Source organism: Lates calcarifer, linkage group LG6 (assembly GCF_001640805.2).
Source record: "Lates calcarifer isolate ASB-BC8 linkage group LG6, TLL_Latcal_v3, whole genome shotgun sequence".
Taxonomy (NCBI): domain Eukaryota; kingdom Metazoa; phylum Chordata; class Actinopteri; family Centropomidae; genus Lates; species Lates calcarifer.
Window position 1 is genome coordinate 11,730,735 of NC_066838.1, and position 20,617 is coordinate 11,751,351.

The window sequence follows — 20,617 nt, forward strand, 5'->3', positions numbered from 1 at the left end:
CACCAAACAGACTCTGAAAGTTCACTCTCCCAGGTGTAGTTATCATTCCAGTGTTTTACAGGAAAACCTTGCTTTAACCTTTCCTTGGAAAAATGAAGGTTGTTTTCACTGATATAAATATTCAGATTGCTGAAATGCAGGGACAAACCTTGGTTTAAACAAAATGCATGTATGCACATTTGAGGCTGGTGCATTTGCATTTTAAATGTGTTTAATTACCTTTATTTGCATGCATCAAATTCCTACAGCTGTGCTCAATTTATTAGATGGAGTTTTTACATAACCACAGGTTGCTTGTTTTGTAAATGACTGAATATCATTCCAGACTCTGAGCACATAAAACTAACAAACAGGATGATGGTTTTTAGGAGGGTAAAATATCTAGCTTGATGTCTCTTGTATATCTAATCCAGACAGCGGATGAGGAATGAGTCTACCGCAGATTTGCTTTCTGTGTCAACACTCGCTCTTTTTTAGATAAACAGGGCCCCGCTTGGCCACAGGGCGAGCCACAGAGCTACCCGCCGAAGGAGCACAGCTATCTTCCAACTGAATGCACTAATAGCATGTAGGCTCCTCTCTGTCGCTGAGCATCACACTCTGCAGGCAGGGACAGTGGAGCGAAAGAAAAGACGGTGGGGATGGAGGAGATGAGGAGGCTCTATGTCCGAGACCTGCTGCAACAAACACAATAACGCTGCGAGAACAGCACAAGACATATTGCTATTCAGACAGAAAGAGCAGATTTTTTTTTTTTGAGACCGTGTATCCCTGTGTGCCTGCCTGAGGGGTACACACAGTATTATGAGAAGGATTTGAGTTGACACAAGTCACAGTCGCTCCATCGCCAGTGTGGAGGAGGAAGAAGGGGAGGAGGGGAGATGAATTATTCAACCAGCCGGCGCTGCTCGGCTCTGACGTCTTGTTGTGTCTTATGGGGAGGTGAGGCGAGCCGGCAAACAACAAGCAGCACCTCTTCACAAGGCGGGCCGTCACATGACAGCCCCGGGATAGAGCATCCAAGGAACCTCGATTTTCCCGAGGACAGGGCATCATTTCAGAGAGCAGCAGCAGAATAATAGCTCCCCTCTCAAAATGACAGCCATCGCTGCGGCACACCATCACAGATTGCTGGTCTATCACTCCCCACACACAGGACGAAATGACAGCCCAGCCCCGCTGATAGCAAGGCATCTCAGCCTGAGTAGGTGTTCCTTCTGGCTTAGCCTGGCTTTGATGTTATTATACCACAGCAGTGCAATATTCAGCTCTGAGATTCACTACCTGCTGCTGGGGTGATCTCTCAAAGCTCAGTATTTGTGAAGCTGAGAAAATGGAAGGCTGAAAAAAATACGAAAACAGGAGCGCTTGATCTGCTCTGCAACACATTTCTCACGTCAAGCAAAAAATTCTATTATTCAAGAGCAAATGTAGGACATGAGCGTTATCAAAACACCCGGCAACAGTCGCTCTGCTCAGCTGGAGAATTACATTTCACAAATGTAGAAAACAGAGGGAATTAAGAGTGTTTCTCTTTTCTTTCTTCGCCATTCAGCCAATGAGCAGTGAGTAATCAAAACTGTTTGCCCTTAAAACAGGATTATTATGTCTCACGGCTGCTGGGATTTAACAGCCTGCTCTACCTCAGCACACAAACAACTGTGTTTACAGAGAAACAAACACGAACACGCCGATGTATCAGAAGGCATTAAAAAAAAAAAGAAAGAAAGATGAAGGTGTATCTTGTGGTGTAACTTAGTCGTTTATTTTAATTCCACAAATTTTTCAAAAAAATTACAAAATACTCAAATGGAGAGAACACAGGACTCACAATTTTTCTTATTATTTCTACTTTTTGTTTACATTGTGTCATCCCATGGCGACTACTCATATATACAATAAGCTTCAAGATACCAGTATATATATAAATCTTAGCAGTCAGAATTTACATTCTGCTATTGCCGCTTTGAAACAAGAAGCTAAACCATTGACAACACTTAACATCAAAGGTTTGGAGACACAAAAAGAGGGAGTAAAAGGCAAGGGAATCGTCAGGAAACGAGGCAAAGGATGATGATGATGATGATGATGATGACGATGACGATGATGAAGAGTACGTCGTCAGAAGAGAGACAGGAATCGGTGGGAGATGGCAAGACAGAATGACAGGCTGTTGTCAGGACTTTAAAGACTTTTTTTAAAGGGGGGGGGTGTGAGTTTGATGATGTTTGCAACCATTTAAATGTAAATAATAGTGCTCCAATAGAAGATATGATCACTTTAAAATGCAAGTACAGTTTCTTCATTTGGTTAAAAAAAATAAAAATAAAAAAAAGTAGCCATAGTTTTCTAAATTTCATGACAGTTAAACAGTCTTAGTGCATGGAGCGAATCATGGATTTTTGAAAAAAAGAAAGAAAAAAAAACAGAAGAAGAAAAACTTGGGCTCATGTGCACTGGTACGACAGGTCAACACTACTTGTAACAGTCAGTGGCACACAAACACACCACTCCTGAGGCGCAGGAGGCCGTGTGTATCCCTAAGGAACCAAGGCATATGAAAACATTGTGAGGACAACACACACATGCACACACACACACACACACACAATCATCAACCCTGTACCTTACTGGTGGTCACGTGTCGGCAGGCCCCCTCTAGTGTCACAGTGAACATTATTACAGCCTAGTTAGCCAAACATGGGTGACTGGACCAAGTAAAGAAAGGGTGGGTAGGTGGTTGGGTGGGGGGTGGGGTGGAGACACACATACACACACACCTACAACACAAACTCAGCACCGACTCACAACCATTCACACAATTAAAACAATCCTTAAGTCCTGTTAGGCTCCTGTTAGAGTGAACAATGTTAAAATTCAAGTCCCGAAAATTTAAAAGAACTCGAAGCAATTTCTAAATTTCTTCATTTCAGCCAAATGTGTCTCTGGTGTCCACATTTTAAAAATCATTATTAAAATCACTGTATTTAAAAACAACAAAAAGTAATGAAGTTATTACTCCATTTTGTTGACTTAAATATTGATATAAAACCAATTGAGTGGAGCTCAAGGACACTCTCTTTCAGTGCAAACTTTTGTTTTTCCGTTTAATCCATGGCCTCGGTGTGCACTCCACAGAAGCCTTGGCGACGACTGTGTCACCTCTTCAAGTGTAATCAAATCATTAACTCAACGTGTTGAGTTTTACACACACATTCTGACAACCTGCTGCGTGTCAAAGGTGTGTGGTGAATGGACGTGGTGGGTGTGACGGGTTTATGGTTTACATAGTGGATGTGGGACTAAATCTAACACAGTGATGTCAGAGGAACGTCACAACTGAACCGCAACTCTCTCAGAAACTGCTCGTATAATGCCATGGTGCTCCCCTCTGAAACAAGGGATAATGCTTCAAAACAATTATATTGGAGGTTGAAACGACTTGGTTTGGAGTCCACACCTAGTAATAATAATAATTATAATAATAATTATATGTTTATATATACTATTTACAGACTCAAAAACGCCATGCTGTAGCTTTTCTTAAAATTATGAAAAACCTCCAACAATGTATTAAAATAAATGTTGAATTTAAGATAGCACTTGTTATTTTTCAATAAATGGCCTGACCGGTCTTGTCTTTTTTTTTTTTTCTTTTCTTTTTTTTGTTGATAAGCACAGTGTCTTGTTCTAGCACCTACAAAAAAACGTCAGGGAAGCTTGTTCATGCAGGAGTCTTGAGGACGTTGTCACTACTGGCTATATACCAAAGAAAGTCAATGTCTTGAAAAATAATAATAAAAAAAAAGTCCTTGACAAGAACAAAAACCAAATATCAGAAGAATTCTCAGACGATCCACTTGGCCTTTTCCATTCTTCAAAACTGAATGTGTCCAGAGGACCCCCCGGGAGAGCCTCTGCAAGACTGTTCTGTAACAACTTCCTGTGTCCTGCACCTGTCAGTCGCTGCCTCCCTCGGCTGGTTACAGCTGCTTGTCACTCTCTTTCTTCAGCCGGCTGAAACACAAACAACATCGAGTTTTCATGTTTGGAAAGTCAAAGGTGCACGCACTCAGTTTATCTAAATGTTTTTTAATCTAGTTTCTGTTGCTCCTCTGACCTGTAGTAGTCCTCCTGGCCAGGCAGTGGTCCTCCGTGCATGTGATGGTGTCCGTGGAGCCACTGCTGCTCCATGGCCAGCCTCTGGAGCTCAGCTGACTGGGCATGCATGGCCTGCAGCTGGTGAGCTGCGGACATGGGCGGTGGCAGACCTCCTGGTAGGTCCCGTGGGTATGGAGTACCTGGAGGAAACGCAAACAAAAGATCTGATAAGGCGATCTGGCAGAGCTCGGACTGATAAGACTGGATGCGATATTATTGTTAACGAGAGCCGATATTGGCCGAGAGCCTACCGAAGACTGGGTGGCGCAGCATCTCGTGTTCGTGAGGCGGCTGGCCCAGGAGAGGGTTGGGGATGGCGCCGGGCGGGTAAGGGAAGCGGGCCAGGTGAGGTCCAGCTGCCAGGGGATCTACTGCCAGTGGATGGGCCCCGGAACCTGGAGGACACACAAGACATTCACCACCACCTGCTGGGTGTCAGAGTCTTAGGTTCAGGGTACACTCATTTCAAGATAGTGCATCACAGACAGTGCATGCTACAGTCATTAGTGATACACAGCTTCATATTATGTTACTCCTCTCAAGGTTGACTAAAAGAGTGCAGGGACCACTTACTATATTTATCCTCTATGCAGCATCTGCTGGCTCTATCAGAAACTTAATGAAGATGTAACATGCTTTAATCCAATTTCTTATGTCAGTGCAGTAAATTACTGCAGACAGAATAAGATATGAGGTGGTGTTTCAGATGGGAAGTAAGGATGGAAGCAGAATTTCCATTAATTCAAAGTCCCTTTTGTTCACTCTTTACTGTGATGAGAGAAGTATTATAACTGGATTTATTTACAGACAACTTCATTCAAATTACAGCATGATGATTGATGCCCTCTCCTAATGTGTATTAGAAAAGATTATTTAAATAAACTTCCTGTAACCTTTAACCACACAATTGAAAACAAAATTCTGTTAAGTGCAGATGCTTCTTAACTACTCTAAAGATCTGGCACTGTTTCAACTAGACAGCAATATTTCTACTGCCTCTGATTTGACCCTGGCATTTGTTTTAGTTTTATCCAAAGTTTTTCCAACTGTTAATCACTATATTTTTATACAAAACCTTTTAGATCTGGACATTTGTTTTACTTAATGTTTAAATAACAGAGCCATTTGTATAATAAAATTGCTGCATGATACAGTATTAACTGTAAATAATTTACAATTAATCAGTTGAGTACCCAAAGGTTCTATTCTTGGTTCAACTATTTTTGAAATATATTAACAATTTGCTTATGTTTGTGCTGATGATAAAGATATTCCTTTCCATTTCAAAATGTAGAATTACATAATAATTCACAGTAACATCAATGGCACATTAAAACATTAAGCAAGTGAAGCTAAACATTCATACATTCATTGGAAAGTGTAGACAAAATACACACATGCTGAATATATCTGTAATGGTTTAAGGAAACATTTGTAATAATAAAGTTTGAGATTAATTTACACATCTTAATTCATTTCGGAATTAAATTAGAGCAACATCAGTGTTGCACAAACAAAGAGAAGACACTGTCTATTATTTGAAATACAACAATAGTTGTTCTCATAAAAGTAAAAAGAAAAAAATGTAACTTTACTTTCCATTTTAAAACATTTTAAAACATCTATTTATCAAATACTAGTATTTTGGACAATGTAACTATGTTTGCCAAATGATGAGCAATAACAGCATTTAGCCCCTCCCCCCCTCAAATTAATATAATGCTGTGAATGTAACTGTTTGAATGTATTATAATCTCATGGGTTGTACTGTGTAATTCTAACAGTGGTAGACAGGCATTTATTTATAAGAGCAGGGCTTTCTTTTACCTTGGTGAAGGGGATCTTGCTGGTGGAGGTGGAGATGGGAGTGGATATGTGAGTGCTGGTGGTGGTGCGGCGTAACATTGAACATCTGCAGACGGGCGATGGGGTCATTGGCCACTGTGGCCATCCTCTCAGCATGGAGTCTCTCTGCAGCCAACCTCTCTGGGTAGCTCATTTCTGGCCGCAGCTGGGGCCCAGCGAGGGCCAGCCGCTCACGCTCTAATGGGTTCAAGCCTGGATGGAACGAGGCGAAAGGGTGAGGGCCGGCCATGGGGGGCAACGTGATGGCCCCATGCCGGGCAAAGTGCTCCATGGGGTTTGTAGAGGGGTGAAGCGTGTCCATCTCCGGAGGCTTAACCTCAAAACCAGGTTTCATCCTTTCCCTCAGCTCCCTCTCGCGAATCTCCCTCTCACGCATCTCCCGCTCTCGCAGCTCACGCTCCCGCATGGCCGGGTCGGCGTTGTACAAGCTGGGCATGTGATAGGCCAGCAGTGGGTCTGCGGGGTTGAGGGACACAAAGAAGGGGTGGTTTCGATTGGTGGGGGACATGACGTGGGGTCGGGCATACTCGCTGAGGGTGCGTAGGGCAGGGGTGTCGGGGCCAATGTATGGAGGCACAGCTGCGATCGTAGTGGGCGGGCCGTCGAAGGGTGGACGCATGTGGGCGGGGCCGGCCATCTGAGGCTCACCCATTCTGCCTTCGTGAGAGGAACTGGGTGCTTTCTGTGAGGGGAGAAACACCATGTTTAGTATGATTTTTTTTTAAAAATGCAACCACTACCAAACAAAAGTGAGACAAACCAAATCACTCACCGCAGCTCGCTCGGCTTCCTTTTCTCGTTCCCGCTCTCTTTCTCGCTCTTTTTCCCTCTCCCTCTCTCTCTCCTTCTCCTCCCTCGCTTTCTGTTCTGCTTCCCTCTTGGCTTTCTCCAGAGCTTCCTCTCGTTTCTTGGCCAGTTTGGATGAAGCCAGGGGAGTGAAGTAGAAATCTGTCCTAGCGCACGAGTTGTAACCTCGGTCCAGGTACTTGTAGAACCTGTGGTCACAGCAGAGAAAAAAAACATTTACTGAATGATGTTCCAGGCCATAGATAAAAACAGGCTAGAGCCATTATATTCTTCTTAAATTCTGCATGTTGAATGGCAGGATAATGTCACATTAGATGAAAAGACAGCTTGTATTAGCTAACATTGGTCCATTATTCAAAAGGAAACAAACTCCCTCGGCATTCACTTTTGCTGCTACGCTGAGTATGTATTAAAATCCTCATTGCTATTCATTGGCAGTCTGAGAGCCACTTAAGCACAAGGCAACTACAGATACTCATATTCAGATGCCTAAGTTCACTCGCATCTCACTGTAATTAATCTCCCTGCCCTCCATCCCTGATAATTCCTAGCCATCAGCCACTCAGAGCTCAAGGCTAATTGTGGCCTTGGTCGCCTGTTTTGCTGAGGACATTTGATTTGTTGCCTACATCAAAGCCTTAAAAACCTGAAGGCAGAGACTCTTTGTTGTTGGATGTGTTTGAGAGCTAATCAGCATCCCCAGACAAGACAGTAAGCAGCTCAACAGACTACTGATAAACAACAGCTTGCGCAGGTGTATGTTTTTTTTCTTTTAAGATAGTGTTCGGGTCAGAATAGGTGATTGTAGACATACCGTGCTGACTGGCTGGCATGGCTGGGTGTATTGACGACAGTAGGCTCTGGGGAGGGGCTTCTCTGTGGGGGTGGGGGGCTCTCCGGCTCTTCTGACTCGTCCAAAGGCTCCTCTTTGATGTGTACTGGCGGAAGTGCAGGGCCCGGGCCGGCACAAGTGACTGAGGCGGGGAGCGGCATGGAGATGGAAGAGGATGGAGCAGAGGAAGATGGAGGCTGTAAGCCAGGCATAGAGTTTGATGACGATGAGGGAGGGCCGGTCGGAGGTAGAACTGTATTGAAAGGATGGGACGAGAATGGCGGCTGTGGTGGCCCGTTGGGGTGTGAGGCCACTGCGGAGGGCGGCAGTGGAGGGGCTGGAGGAGGCTGGTGGCTGGCTGATGGCGGGAGGCTCTGGGACTGGGTGAGAACTGGAGGCTGGGCTGGGGGAGGCTGAAGCTGCTGCCCCTGAGGCATGAGCTGAAGGGGAGGCGGGTGTGCCGATGGAGGGTGGTGGGTGGATAAAGAGCTGAGGGGCTTGAGGGCAGGAGGTGGAGGCAGATTTGAAGGCATCTGAGGAAATGGAGGCGCAGATACGTGGGGTGGGTGTTTGTGGGACTGCGGGTTGGGTATCTGAGGGATGGGTGTGGTTGGCGGGGGCTTGATATGAGGCATGGACAATGGGGCAGGCGGCAGGGGCTGCTCTCTGGGAGGCTGGCCTCCACTCTGAGCAGATGACTGGGACTGGGATGGAGGTGTGTGAGGCCTCTGCTGTGATTGGCCAGAGATTGGTGGGGGAGGGACCTGAGACTGACCCACAGGGAAGCCCTGAGGGGGCATGGAGTGAGGGTGAGGCAAGTGTGAAGGGCCAGGCTGCAGTGGATGTGGCATGGGAGGCATAGGCCCATGATGCGAGCTGGGTAATGACTGAGGTGGGACTGAAGGGCCAGGAGGCGGAGCCTGAGTCAGAGGTGAATGTGGAGAGGGAAGCCTTTGAGGGTGGAGGGACGCTCCTGACTGGATAAGAGACATCGGGCTAGCCTGGGGCAGAGGCTGGGGAGGTAGAGACGTGGAAGCCGCTGTGGGGGAGACCTGCGGGGGCAGTGAAGGGGCTGAGGTCGTAGGCGGAGGAGGTGCCGAGGAGGCCGCTGAGGTGCCTGGCTGACACTGGATGACTGCAGGATGCTGGCTCTGCAGGTGCTGCTGCTGCTGGGCAGAGGAGTCTGAGTCGCTCTCATTGTCACGGGGGCTGGGGATGCTCGGGGAGGAGCTCCGGTTATCCTGGTCAATGTCTTTAGGATCGCTGCTGAGCTCCTCATTGATGCTGCGCCCATCAGAGCTCTCGCCCTCGCCCTCCCCTTCCCCCTCGCACTCTGAGGGCGAGTCTGGCCGACTCAGCTCCTGGGGGACGCAGGAAAGAGAGGGATGAGTGTCATGAAATCAAGTCTATGCATTCCATTGAAACACAGGAGGATAAGCAAAACAAAGACCACAGACTCACTTGTGTCTTGGACTTTTTGGCACTGGCCCTCTCTGGCTCCTCTGTGTCTGAAGCTCCCTTCTCTCGTTGCCGTTTGGCACTCTTCATAGGTGAAGGAGCCTCTTCTTTGATCTTCTGTGGAGCCAAAGCAGCAGAGCCATTAGTGTACATTTCACAGAGATATGTGCATAGAAAAACAAGGTGTCAGTGAGTCTTGTGCTGTGTTTACCTTGCTTGGCTTCTTCATGGAGTCTGTCTTGCTGTCAGTGCTATCAGTACTTGCCGCGCTGGGTGAGGTACGTCCGCTGGAGCGCAAATCCTCGTTGGTAGGCGAGGCTCGGCCATCAGGACTGGCTGTCTGCTTCTTGCGACCACTACGTAGCGTTGACATCTATTGACGACAAACAGAGTCAACATTAATCCTGATCAATATTAGGGCTCAATATAATTTGGATAGAAGAATTAAAGATGGACCTATTCCAAGCAATTCCAAACTTTTTTGAATACTCCTGTAAAACTAAATACATGAAACAAAACTTGTCAATGCTGTCCCTGTGCTACTTATCTAGAGATGATAGGCTTATTGCTTTGTAGTCTGGCTCAACATTACTCCTGGGATAACTCTGAGGCTACGGTTCCTGAAGGTGAAAATAGAGAGATAGATGGGGAGAGCAGGAGTGTGTGCCCACCGAGCCTCGGTTCCGTCGGGTCCTCATGCTATGCTTCCCGCTGAGTCCATCCTCTTCCTCTTTGACAGGTTTGAACATAAATGGTGGCGGGTCCACAGGCTTCTCGATGGGGGGCAGCTCACCGTACTTCTTGAAGTGAATGCGGCAGTCTGTGCACAGCAAGATGTTCTCCCGGCCCCCGTGGTGCCAGTCCTTGGAGGCTGAGGAAAGCCATTTACAGTTGTGAAATCGCACACACAATCGCAGGCGGTGAGAGAAGTACACAGCACAGAAATGATCTCACAACTACACTAATATTACTTAATATAGAGAGTGTCCTTAAGTTACTCTGCAGTACAACATTTAATGAGATTAATATTATTTTTTTTCATGCAGGAACTGAATCAAGGATAATGTGTTATTCTGTCTTCTACTTCAAACTGTTTTTTCATTTTCAGTACTAATAAGGTCTGTATGGGTTAACACTATCAAGCTGACGTTATTAGCCACCCTTGTTGTGATGGCAGTAACCTAAGTGTGATCAGATGGGAGCCTGGCACTGGGAGCCAGCTGTGTAGAAAGAGGGGAAGGATAATGAGGTGGAGAGTGAACGAGCTGTGGGCTCGTGGCTGATTTGATCAAATTAGTCCTGACATCTTCTGATGCCCATCTGTCACACAGTGCTGCGTTGGGCAGGCTCACACTGATCCCAATCAGGACAGGAATAACCAGGCAAGTCCATATGACGAGCGCTGAGTGTCTGTAAAAGGAACGCGGTGTCTTACTGGTAGTGAAACAGTGGCGGCAGGCGTAGCCCTTCAGCTCCTGTTCGCTGTCTTCACTGTCAAAGTCATCTTCGCTGGCTGAGCTGAGGTCCACTGGAAAAAAGAAGCAAAGAAAAACACTTCACATACTTCGCTCTAACACACATCAGATAATGTCTCCCCCCTTTCACTCTCAGCTGTCATTCAAAGGGGTCAAATATACGTACAAAACTCGCTGGAGGGGGGGCGTGAGGGAGTGTTGACAGGAGTTGAAGCCGTTCGTGTCTTGATGCGGCGGAAGACGGGCTGACGGCGGTGTCTGCGGTGGGCTCGACAACTGGCCGCCTCGGGGGTCTTCTTCCAATAGTAGTAGAAGGTAATTAGCTCTCCCTGAAATGAAACACGAAATGAATGCTGTTAAAATGGGCAAACATACCACAAGAACACTCACACGTGTATTTGTAATGAGGTCTAGGCATCACTCGACTTTAAAAAGGTGACTGAATTGAAGGGATTTAAGGTCTATTTGTTAAAGTTGTTGAAAAATTGGAAAATCGTCACTGTGAAATATCTGCAGTTAGGCTGAAGAAAATATGTGGAATATCCACATTAGCAGTCAGTACGGTATTTCACAGTGAAAAGGCCATGGAGTGGGTCAGTCCATGCCAGGATTTGTAGTTGGCTGGGCATGTTTGTGCTGCGGCCCTGTCTGTCCCAGGATTAGGCGAGGAGGCTCACTGAATGCAGGGATATTAGGATCAGTGCATTGGTGGCTGCCTGGGTGGCAGGAGCTTGAATGGGAACAAAAGAACATGTCAGGCAGAGCTTTGGCGCTACAAATAGGGAGTGAAATGGCTCCTCGCCCCTTCACTGGAAGAGTCAATTGAACTTTAATCAAACATTCGGAGGGGTGCGCTTGCCAGTGAGCGAGGCGGATAAATCCAGTGTACAAAAGGCCGCCAGGAAATCAATACCCAACTGAAACATTAACACATGCAATCATGGATCAGAAAGCACTTTGCTGAGGCAGCCTGTGCATATTAACTGCTGCTTTCCGGCCACACTCATAATACGCAAGTCTTGAAAATTGGCGGCAGGAGTCAGGGACAATTATGTAGTTTCCTGTGGAGCTTTGCCTTTTTTTCCCCCCTTGCGATGAACTCTCACTTGTTAGTGGTCCGTGACTAGCTCTATAACAAATTCATGAAGGTGTGATGTGAGTGTTGGGTGAGCAGTAAGTCACCTGTAATCTTTAAAGCCCAGAGGGCACCCATCTACTGTCTGAGGTCTGTTAAACTGCTGTTCAACAAAGCTCCCAGGGTTTAATGGGTATTGATTGTTTTCCTACTGCCGCTTCAGTCGAGAAACTTGACATAAATTAGTCGGTGCATTGCTCTCTAAAACGCATTAACAGCTTTTCAGCAGCAGCTTAAAATCTTCTATCAAAATGTACCAAAACAAACAACGGCAGGAGAGGATTTGATTAAATGGTGGACAGTTTTAAATGGCTATAAAGAGCTTCTCAGTCAGCTCTATTTTAACAATAAGAGAAAATAACACAGTAATCCAGCAATTTCAAAGCATAATAGCCTGGTATTAATACAAACATAAAGGTAATTGCAGCTTTAATTTCTTACTTATCTCATGAAACAAATACTTGAGCTAGTTCTTGTTGTTTGCTGGGGGGAAAACACGGGTCAGGGATTGTCCATTGGTTTTATTACAAAGTTGTGCGAGTATTTGACATTAAGAAACAAGTTAAGTCTTCCTCAATCACTACTCTGATTGGCAGAAAATGCTCGACTCAGTGGGCTCAGGCCAGTTTAATAAGATCTCCCTTCATGTGGCTCTTAGGGGAAATTCATATCTACCAGTGCCTGTAGGACTCCATCTTATCAGGCAAAGCAGTGGTGGGAACATTTACTGAGGGTGTCGGAGCTCAATGAATCCTTCTCAAATTTCAGGGTAAATTAAAGTGCTGTGCTATGTTATGGCAAAGCCACTGCTTCGGTGTTAAACTGTCCCAAGCCCCACAGCTTGTACTGGGATTTTTTTTTTTTAGACCTCAAGACTTCTGCAGATGAGCACATGTGGAGTGTTGGGATGGATTCCACATGCAGGAGTTCAGCACAGACAAATCAGTATGACTCTTTACTTTTTACTTGATTGAACATTTACAGATTGAACATTTACAGACCTTCAAATAACCCTGAAAACATTTTTTTTGTCCAGGCTCACAGCAAGAAAAGAACAGCTAATGATTATTATATCAGCTAAAAGCTCTGTTATGCTGCCATGTGTTTGTGCATCTATTTTAGGCGGTAACAGAACTTTCTAGTTGTTTCCTGTGTGCCTCCCTCTTCAGCCTGGCCAGGCCAGTTGGGAAGGCAGGGCGCAGGTGCTAACTGAGGGAAGGCAGGCGTCCTGATGTGAAATCTAATTGAAATGTGCAGATCAAAAGTGTTGAGTGGTGCCGAGCGCTGGCTTTGCTCTGTGCTTAATGACTGTTCTCAGCAGTGCCTCTCTGCCTCCTCGCTGCAGGCTGACAACTACACGGACAACAGCTTGGCAGACACAGGGAAAGGTCACCCTGCCTCTCCATCACTTACACTGTGTCAAGTACCATTACATTACGCAGGGGCCAATGAAAACATTAACTTGGGCTTTTGAATGGGAATGAACAGGTGCACTGATGAGCTGGTAAAGCCTGATGTAAATTGAAAAGAGGAAAACAAAAGAAGCAGCTTAATAAATTTAGTGTTTATTTATTGAGTTGAAAAGTCATTTTTAGTAAGAACATAAGATAAAGCTGAGCCTCCATTTAAAATAAATACTGCAAAAAAACTGATCGCAATGTTTGTTATGTATTTTGACTCAGAGTCACGTTGACAAAGGAAAGACTGATGTGACACATCACAGGCAAAGACTTCAAATGCGGAGAGGGGTAATATATGATGTCTGCGAGTGAAGTGCAGTCGAAGATGAACATGGCATTCCTGTGGTTGAGAGAGGCTTTGTGCTGTAAATTAGTGTCAAAGGCAGACTGACAGATTACCTCTCTGAGCCTGCCTGCATGTCAAATTTGGTTCCTCTGAAGCGACATAGGTCCAATCCCTCACACTGACAGTGTACCTTTCTCTATCAAAGTCACCATATGCCCCCAGAAGCACTTTAACTTTCATTACCTTCTGTTTCTTGTCCCTGATTGTGTATTTAGCCATCAAGTTTTCTGTGTACTTACTGAGGCTTCCAAGTTATGTTGCTATTTCCTCATAAAATGAAGATGACAGCAAAATCAGAAACAATTCCATGAGCCTGTATCTAAAAAGAGTTTACCTGTATCCGATGAGGAAAAAAAAAAAAAATCATGGAAATAACTTGAAACAGAAATCTAGACCGGCCCTGGCCTCCGCACCATAATTTTCCCCAGTCCTCTAAATCACTGCAGAGCGGTACAGAGTGTGCTGCCGCTCCGCAGAACATGAGATAGTGACAACATAAGCTCGGTATTATAAGGCCTTTTAGACTGCTTCCATCTGCAGGAGCTTTCTGGCCGGTGGATTATCCGACAAGGAAAGGGCTTACCCTCCTATCACGACACTCGGGGCTTTCCATTCCAGTTATTGCCACTTAAAATGGTCGTCTGCATACAAGTATGTATGGATGTGGAGTTCAAAATTACATACAGCACCGTCTCCTTTTCATTCAACCATGTCTGAGAAACACAGTTCAACACATATCAAGTATTCGTCCTTATAAAGGGCCAAGCATACATAAGTCTTGTTATGCATATACAGATATTTTATATATATTTTTCATAGTATTTTAATCCTGATTTCTGTGAGGCAATGTACACTTTAAGACAGGAGTCAACAGGTGATACTAGGATTTTATATCGTATTCAGTTTTAGACACAGTTGCTGTGCTTTTGAATCCATTTTTATCATCCTGCCTGTAAGATTGAGACTTAATAAGGTTAGCCATGAAACCCCTGTAGACTACAGTATAATTGCGGGTGGGAGTGCGGGATCCTCTACTGGGCTTGGTGGTCCTGTGTGCGCAGGCAGGGCTGAGGGCGAGGGCTAAACTCATGTATTTACACCCTCATCCCCTCTCAGGCCCAGGCCTGAACAGATGGTTTCTGTTTTTCCTGGCAGATTTGTGACAGAGCCACAAAAGGCCCCTGCTTTGACATGAAGCCAAACGGTTAAGGCCGTTACTGGCAAGAGCAGGGGAAGGAGGAGAGAACAGGGGAGAGCCGAGGAGGGAGGGCGGGGGGCTGAGGAGAGTGGAGGAGAGCCGAGAGGGAGGAATAAAAAGCTAGCACAGGATAACAATGGACAATCAACCTCGAATCCAACCACAACCCTTCCTAAAAATAAAAAATCTCTCGACAAATAAAAATCTCGGCTAAAAACATAAGGCCGTTTAGCTGCGGCCGGGGGAGCAGAGAGTGCAGGGAGCATGTGATTTCTGGGCTCTGGTGGCTGATAGTGAGTTGTGTAAACATCCATTAGTGCAGCATGAACCTGTGCTCCTCCTGCTTCCTCCACAGTCTGCAGCCGGAGGAGGGAGGATTGCTTCCTGATTCATTTCAGTGAGGTGAAGGGGGATGTATTTCTCTGAGCTAAATCAAACCAGGGTTTAATTATGTATGTGCTCGACCCCTGGAATCGGTATTCTTCATCGCCCATGACAGGCTGTACAGTGTATCGTTTCAGTGAGTGGTGCTTGACTTTTCTATAATCCTCATGCTGACTGCAACTGTAGGAGGCAACATTGTAAATGCTTATGTGGTTAAGCGGGTCAGAAGCGTACTTGTGATGCCTACAGGGCTGTCTAATCTGTGGTGGAGTGAAAGAGTTCATGCTTATTTGCCTTAAATCTTTGAATAACGCTCTTACTAAAGTATCTGTAATCTTTAAAGGACACAGGTGACATTAGAATTATGGCAGAAAACTTCAATTCATCATGAACTGGTCACAAAATATATTAATATGAGTTAACTTGACCCTAACAAATGAACTAGTTAATTAACTAGTTCATTTGTTAAACTAACAAAATGTTTAATTAAAAAGATATGAAAAAGGTACCTTGTGAAATAAAAATTATTTCCTAAATTTTAAATGATTAAATTGGAAACTAAAATAGTAACCTTGTCCTCGTAATTGCTTCAGGTTCTAAAAATTTTTTTTCCCTCTACAATGGTGGTTGGTGATTTAAAAAAAAAAAAAAAATCCAATGTAGCTTTTAAATTCATGTTGTATCCCTATTGCAGAAGCTGAATGATTCATCTAGGAATTTTTCTGTAATAAAACTCAGAGGTCAAATATTCAAGGTATCAGCCACATGTATGTAGTAGATTCAAAAATAGACCTACAGCGCAGTGATGCCTTGAAGCCTAGCGGCAGACGATGGCAACTGAATAGTGAAAGGACCTTGGCTGGTGGAGCAGAGTGAATGTGAAAAGCGGTTAAATAGACAGCCATTCCCTGCTGCGCCGAGCCTTTCTGCTGGAGAATAACTGAATAAGCTCTGCTTTCACAGGTCAGGGATGCACATGCTGAAGAATCAGCACTCGTGTTTTTCCTGCTGTAAGCGCTTTTGCCAATGAAAGCAGATTGGATGGCAACAGTGCCTTTTTGCTGGAGGGTCGATCCTGCGTGTTCTGCTGATAAGCTAGTCCCCAAAAACCACAACATGAAGCCCAGCAAAGAACTCAATTACACAGGGAGCTCGGGCTCTCTGGGCTTCATCTATTAGGCTGAAAAAAGATTTTGCCTACACTCAGCCCGCGCTAAATTGCCTGTGGTCTGCTAAAAGAACATCAATACGTGCTGGTTGAGCTTCCATCAGCCGACAGCGATTTCACTGCCTAAACAAGTTATATCATTTACCAAACACGGAGGCTGCTCTGTCACACCACTGACAGCTGTAGCCAACTGGACCAGGCCCCTGTAGCTGGTTTAATTAGTGTTTGAACCAAAGTATTTATAATCACACTCATCCCCTATGGTTCTGGCTCCTGAGCTAAGGACATGGCAATGAAATCAACTTGACGTTTGTACAGATTGTACCGGGGCAAACATCTGCTGTGAGGTTGTGTTGAGAACACTGTTCTCCTGTTGGCCATCCTGTAAATGACAGGGCCTGGGGCGGGGGATGGGGTGGGGGGCCAGAGTGTTCTCTTTTCTCAGAGAGAACAAGATGCTGTGAGAAGCGTTCAGCACATCACCTCCTGGCTGATCTAAGCGCCGACACAAACAAGACATCACTTTAAAAAAAATCAGACATGCAGCTCAGGTCACCCATATGCCCTGAAAATTAGAACATGCTCCTCCTCAACACAAAGCTTACAATAATAAACATAAGAGGCTGCTTAATCAAGACAAGTATTATATTTATATTTGTTAAATTATTGCTGCTACTTGCCCAGCTGTGGCAATTGAACTGTTTGCCATCTGAGGAAACTTGTTTAACTTGTGACGTTAACACAAACCAAACACACACTGTGGTTTCACCTGTGCTAACTTCTCTAACACACTGCCACTGCACCTTTCTGTCTTTTCCACTTCCATGCCAAAACAAAGCAGGAACCAGCAGCATAAAAACATCTCTATGCATCAATTTAATGTTTTGTTCTTTTTTTTCTTTCCTGCCCTGCAAGTTTACATGGCTCACAGCCGATGTTTGGCTGCGCACGTAGCAGCTGATTGTGATGCTAAAATATAAATAAACCTTTTTTTTGGTTTGTTTTTTTATAGCCAAATTTTTCTCATGATTTTTACACAATGTCACCAAAATAGAATAATATGACTATGTCAGTGCTAATCTTGTGCTTATATGTATGTGCGCTTTAATATTTAAAAGTGCAGGAAAGCAGAGTGGTCACAAGAGAATAAAAAACAGGATGCAGAAATGGAGCCTCGAGGGAAAACTGAACTGACAAACATACATACTCTGAGCTTTAGTTCTATGCTTGTATGGTTTTACATTGCTACGCTGAGTTGATTAGATTATGGCTACTCTAGTAGAGTACTAAAGCATTTTTTATGATCTATAAATACATAATACACGGATAACGGAGTATAGAGTAAATAAATTACTTGTTTTTTCATTCAATTCATTATCTCCCTCACAGGATACAATGACACAGACACAAGTTGTGCTGAATATAATTTTAGGCATGAGTTGATTTTGCAGTGATGTTTTTTTACTCAGTGATGCATATTTTACTTTGTGCCTTCAGTGCAGCGAAAGGAACCTGGTAACTGAACACTGAAAATAGCCTTGTCCCCAAAATAGGTAAATTCCAGGTATGTTAATATGTTCTTATTTGCATATTAGTATCTTAATAACATTTAATTTGCAAGTTAACTGCTGTACCTGTTTCCACAGATTAAACAGTCTCTGAGTCCTCAGTGCTCTGTCCTGTAAATAAGCCACAACATAAGCATTTCTAATTTGATCTCATTTTCAACTGTCAACTTCCCTGTTCAGCTTCACAGCAAACACAACTGTAGCTGATAAAAATCAGTTCAGCAAATACTGTCTGTTGATATCCCCTAAAACCACATTTTTATGAAAACCCCCTCCAGTAAAAATATCAGGCACCGAGTTATCTGTGATCTGTCATTTCAGCATATTTAGTTGTTTAAACACTGGGAGCAGCAAGCTCATGTTCCATGACGTCCTCTCTGGAGTGAGGGAAATGGTGGCAGCGAAGCCAGTTGCAGACGGTCAGACGACACACCCACTTCCCCCTCTGGGCCTTTATGTGACTTTATATTAAGCATTCCTGAGTGCTAGTCAGGCCTGGTGTGTTTACACAGCGCTGGGTGCTTACCCTTGGCACTGGCTGTTTGAGCTGCACTGGCGCTTCAGGGCCAGCGCGGCTAATAGGGGCTAGTGGGAGGAACAGAGAGGGGCAGACGCACTGTACTGGACCTCTGGATATCAGCCCAAAGGCTTTATGCTCTGCACTCCGGCTCAACAACAGTGGTCCGGCCAGGACTTAGGGCAGAACACCTGCATCTTTGCAACATACCTCTTTTTCATGGCTTCACATAAGAGTAGAGCAACAGAAATGTGTGTCTGTGACTGGAAATAATGGGAAAATCTCTCTTGTTTCCCAGACTTAAAATATCTTGAGGTATTGTTGTATTGTGCTCCAGAGACAGGATTTAGGAATGAGCAGGTAGAAAATAAATGGAGCCTTCTCAGGGTATTGACAAGCACTTGCACAGATAAGTCTTACAGCAAAAAAAAAGCAAGTTCCATCATGAGCGGAGATTTTATTTTTTCCCTGTGCGACAACTCAGGCTTTTCAGCGTCTATATTGAGCTAACGCCCCACCTTACCCCTTCTCCTCCGGTCGCTGCTACCCTCCCCTTGCTCTCCCAGTCATTTTCTCCTCTTTTCATATGTTTAAAGGGCAGTTTATTTTCCATTTGCAGGGGGAAAATTAATCTTTCTCTGCTCTGTGGTGGTGGCAGGCCGAGATCCTGGAGGAGGTCTATTACCTCTCCTGCCAAGTAGACTCCCCCTCCAGGTTGAATTGCATTAATACCTCCTTTATAGCCAATCAACTGGACTAGTCATATATTTCAAAACCGGTAAAAATAATTGAAGAAACCTCTGTGAGGAAACTGTATTCACACACTTTAATCTCTTATTCAAGAGGCTGAGATTGGTTTTGAGGAATAAAAAATGTAGCACAAAGGAGGTGACACTAAAGAGTTCTGGAGTAAAAATATTACATGATATGTAGGGGTGTTTGAGAAACAGGGCTGACATAGCCTCAGCTCACAGCAGACAAGGAAATGAAGCGGGCGAGATGTATGACAAACACCTTTGATTTTCCTTTGATGTCTGTGTCAGCACTGTATCGGCACACTTCCAGCAGGAGCAGCCTCACAGAAACAGCAAAGTCTGCACTGTTTTATGAATCAAAATGCATATCTAAGAATAAATTAACAGCTAAGTCAAAGGAGGGGAGGACTTTGAAGCAACACGTACATGCACAACATGTTCACTTTATTGCCAATTATAGTCCAGATAAAAAGCTTTGCTGTGCAGTTACGTGGGACAATGACTAGGGTAAAATGCTGTATGTCAGCTTAAAGAACAACAACGCGTGTGTATGTGTTGGCTGTGTGTTTTTTGTTTCAACATAATTATCACATGTAATAAGGTTAACTGTTGTTAATCATTGTTAGGCCCGGATTTGACCCAATTGTACCATGAAACAGGTCAAACAGTTGTTCAGTGATGATTAACACATCGACGCGTGCGCACAATCACACTCGCACACAGAGGAGGGAAACTGTGACAAGAGGAACATCCCCCAGCTCGTGTACATAAATAACACAATTACCAGAGTTCCTTAAAGCGTGACAGATATTAAAATTACTTTGTCGCCTTCAATCTAAAGCTTTGTCTGCAAACCTTAAAACTACTAAGAAACAACAATTATATTGCAGTAACAGGAACAAAAATACCTATTGGATCTTTAAAACTGTTACAGGGTCAATAATCTGTTTTGCAAATGAAAATAGAAGAATTAACCCTCAACAAAAATTCAAAGCTCAGGTTTGCAACCTGCTTTTGCTCTTAAATTGATTGACAGGTCTTTTAATACAAGGACTTACACTTGACAGCAAGAAAATCAAAGTTATTAATATTTTCTGATGCTGTTTAAGGATGACACCAGCGATGTTAGACAACATAGCCTATATTTTCTTTTTATTTACGTATGCACTAAATATAATTTTGTTTTCTGTTTGAGCCCTCAGGTGTACTGTTTTAAGGGCTCCACTGTAACCTGCTTTTTAATCTTCATGGAGGCCATTATGCTGCGCTACTCTGAAAAGTTGGTGAAAATATAAAAAATACAAACAAAAAAAATCTCAAGTGCTGCTGTAACACTGTAGCATGAGCAGGGAGACAAAACAGGCTGCTCTTCAGAACTGAGATGTGTTATAAACACAGTGGCTCACATCACATCTGCACAACTTGTTTACTACTTGCTAACAGTGAGTGCTAATTAATGTTCAGTGTGCCACTTGTAAGGTTTCAGT

At 44.2% G+C, this 20,617-nt stretch overlaps 1 protein-coding gene across 7 annotated transcripts in view; it reads right to left on the reverse strand.

The window, feature by feature from the left end:
• Window positions 1–1,743: 1,743 nt before the first annotated feature.
• Window positions 1,744–20,617, reverse strand: part of rerea (arginine-glutamic acid dipeptide (RE) repeats a) — a 122,335-nt gene continuing 103,461 nt past the window's right edge. For 4 of the 7 annotated variants that reach the window (XM_018665881.2, XM_018665880.2, XM_018665879.2 and 1 more), the window contains 11 exons: window positions 10,766–10,928; window positions 10,560–10,652; window positions 9,796–9,995; window positions 9,336–9,497; window positions 9,128–9,241; window positions 7,649–9,027; window positions 6,800–7,022; window positions 5,989–6,709; window positions 4,413–4,589; window positions 4,121–4,301; window positions 1,744–4,017 (listed from right to left, as the gene is read on the reverse strand). In XM_018665881.2, the coding sequence (XP_018521397.1) occupies window positions 3,984–4,017; window positions 4,121–4,301; window positions 4,413–4,589; window positions 5,989–6,709; window positions 6,800–7,022; window positions 7,649–9,027; window positions 9,128–9,241; window positions 9,336–9,497; window positions 9,796–9,995; window positions 10,560–10,652; window positions 10,766–10,928 (3,447 nt within the window). In that variant the 3' untranslated portion in view covers window positions 1,744–3,983. The remainder of the gene's footprint in view (window positions 4,018–4,120; window positions 4,302–4,412; window positions 4,590–5,988; window positions 6,710–6,799; window positions 7,023–7,648; window positions 9,028–9,127; window positions 9,242–9,335; window positions 9,498–9,795; window positions 9,996–10,559; window positions 10,653–10,765; window positions 10,929–20,617) is intronic. The other 3 variants (XM_018665883.2, XM_018665886.2, XM_018665882.2) reach the window with 2 other exon arrangements.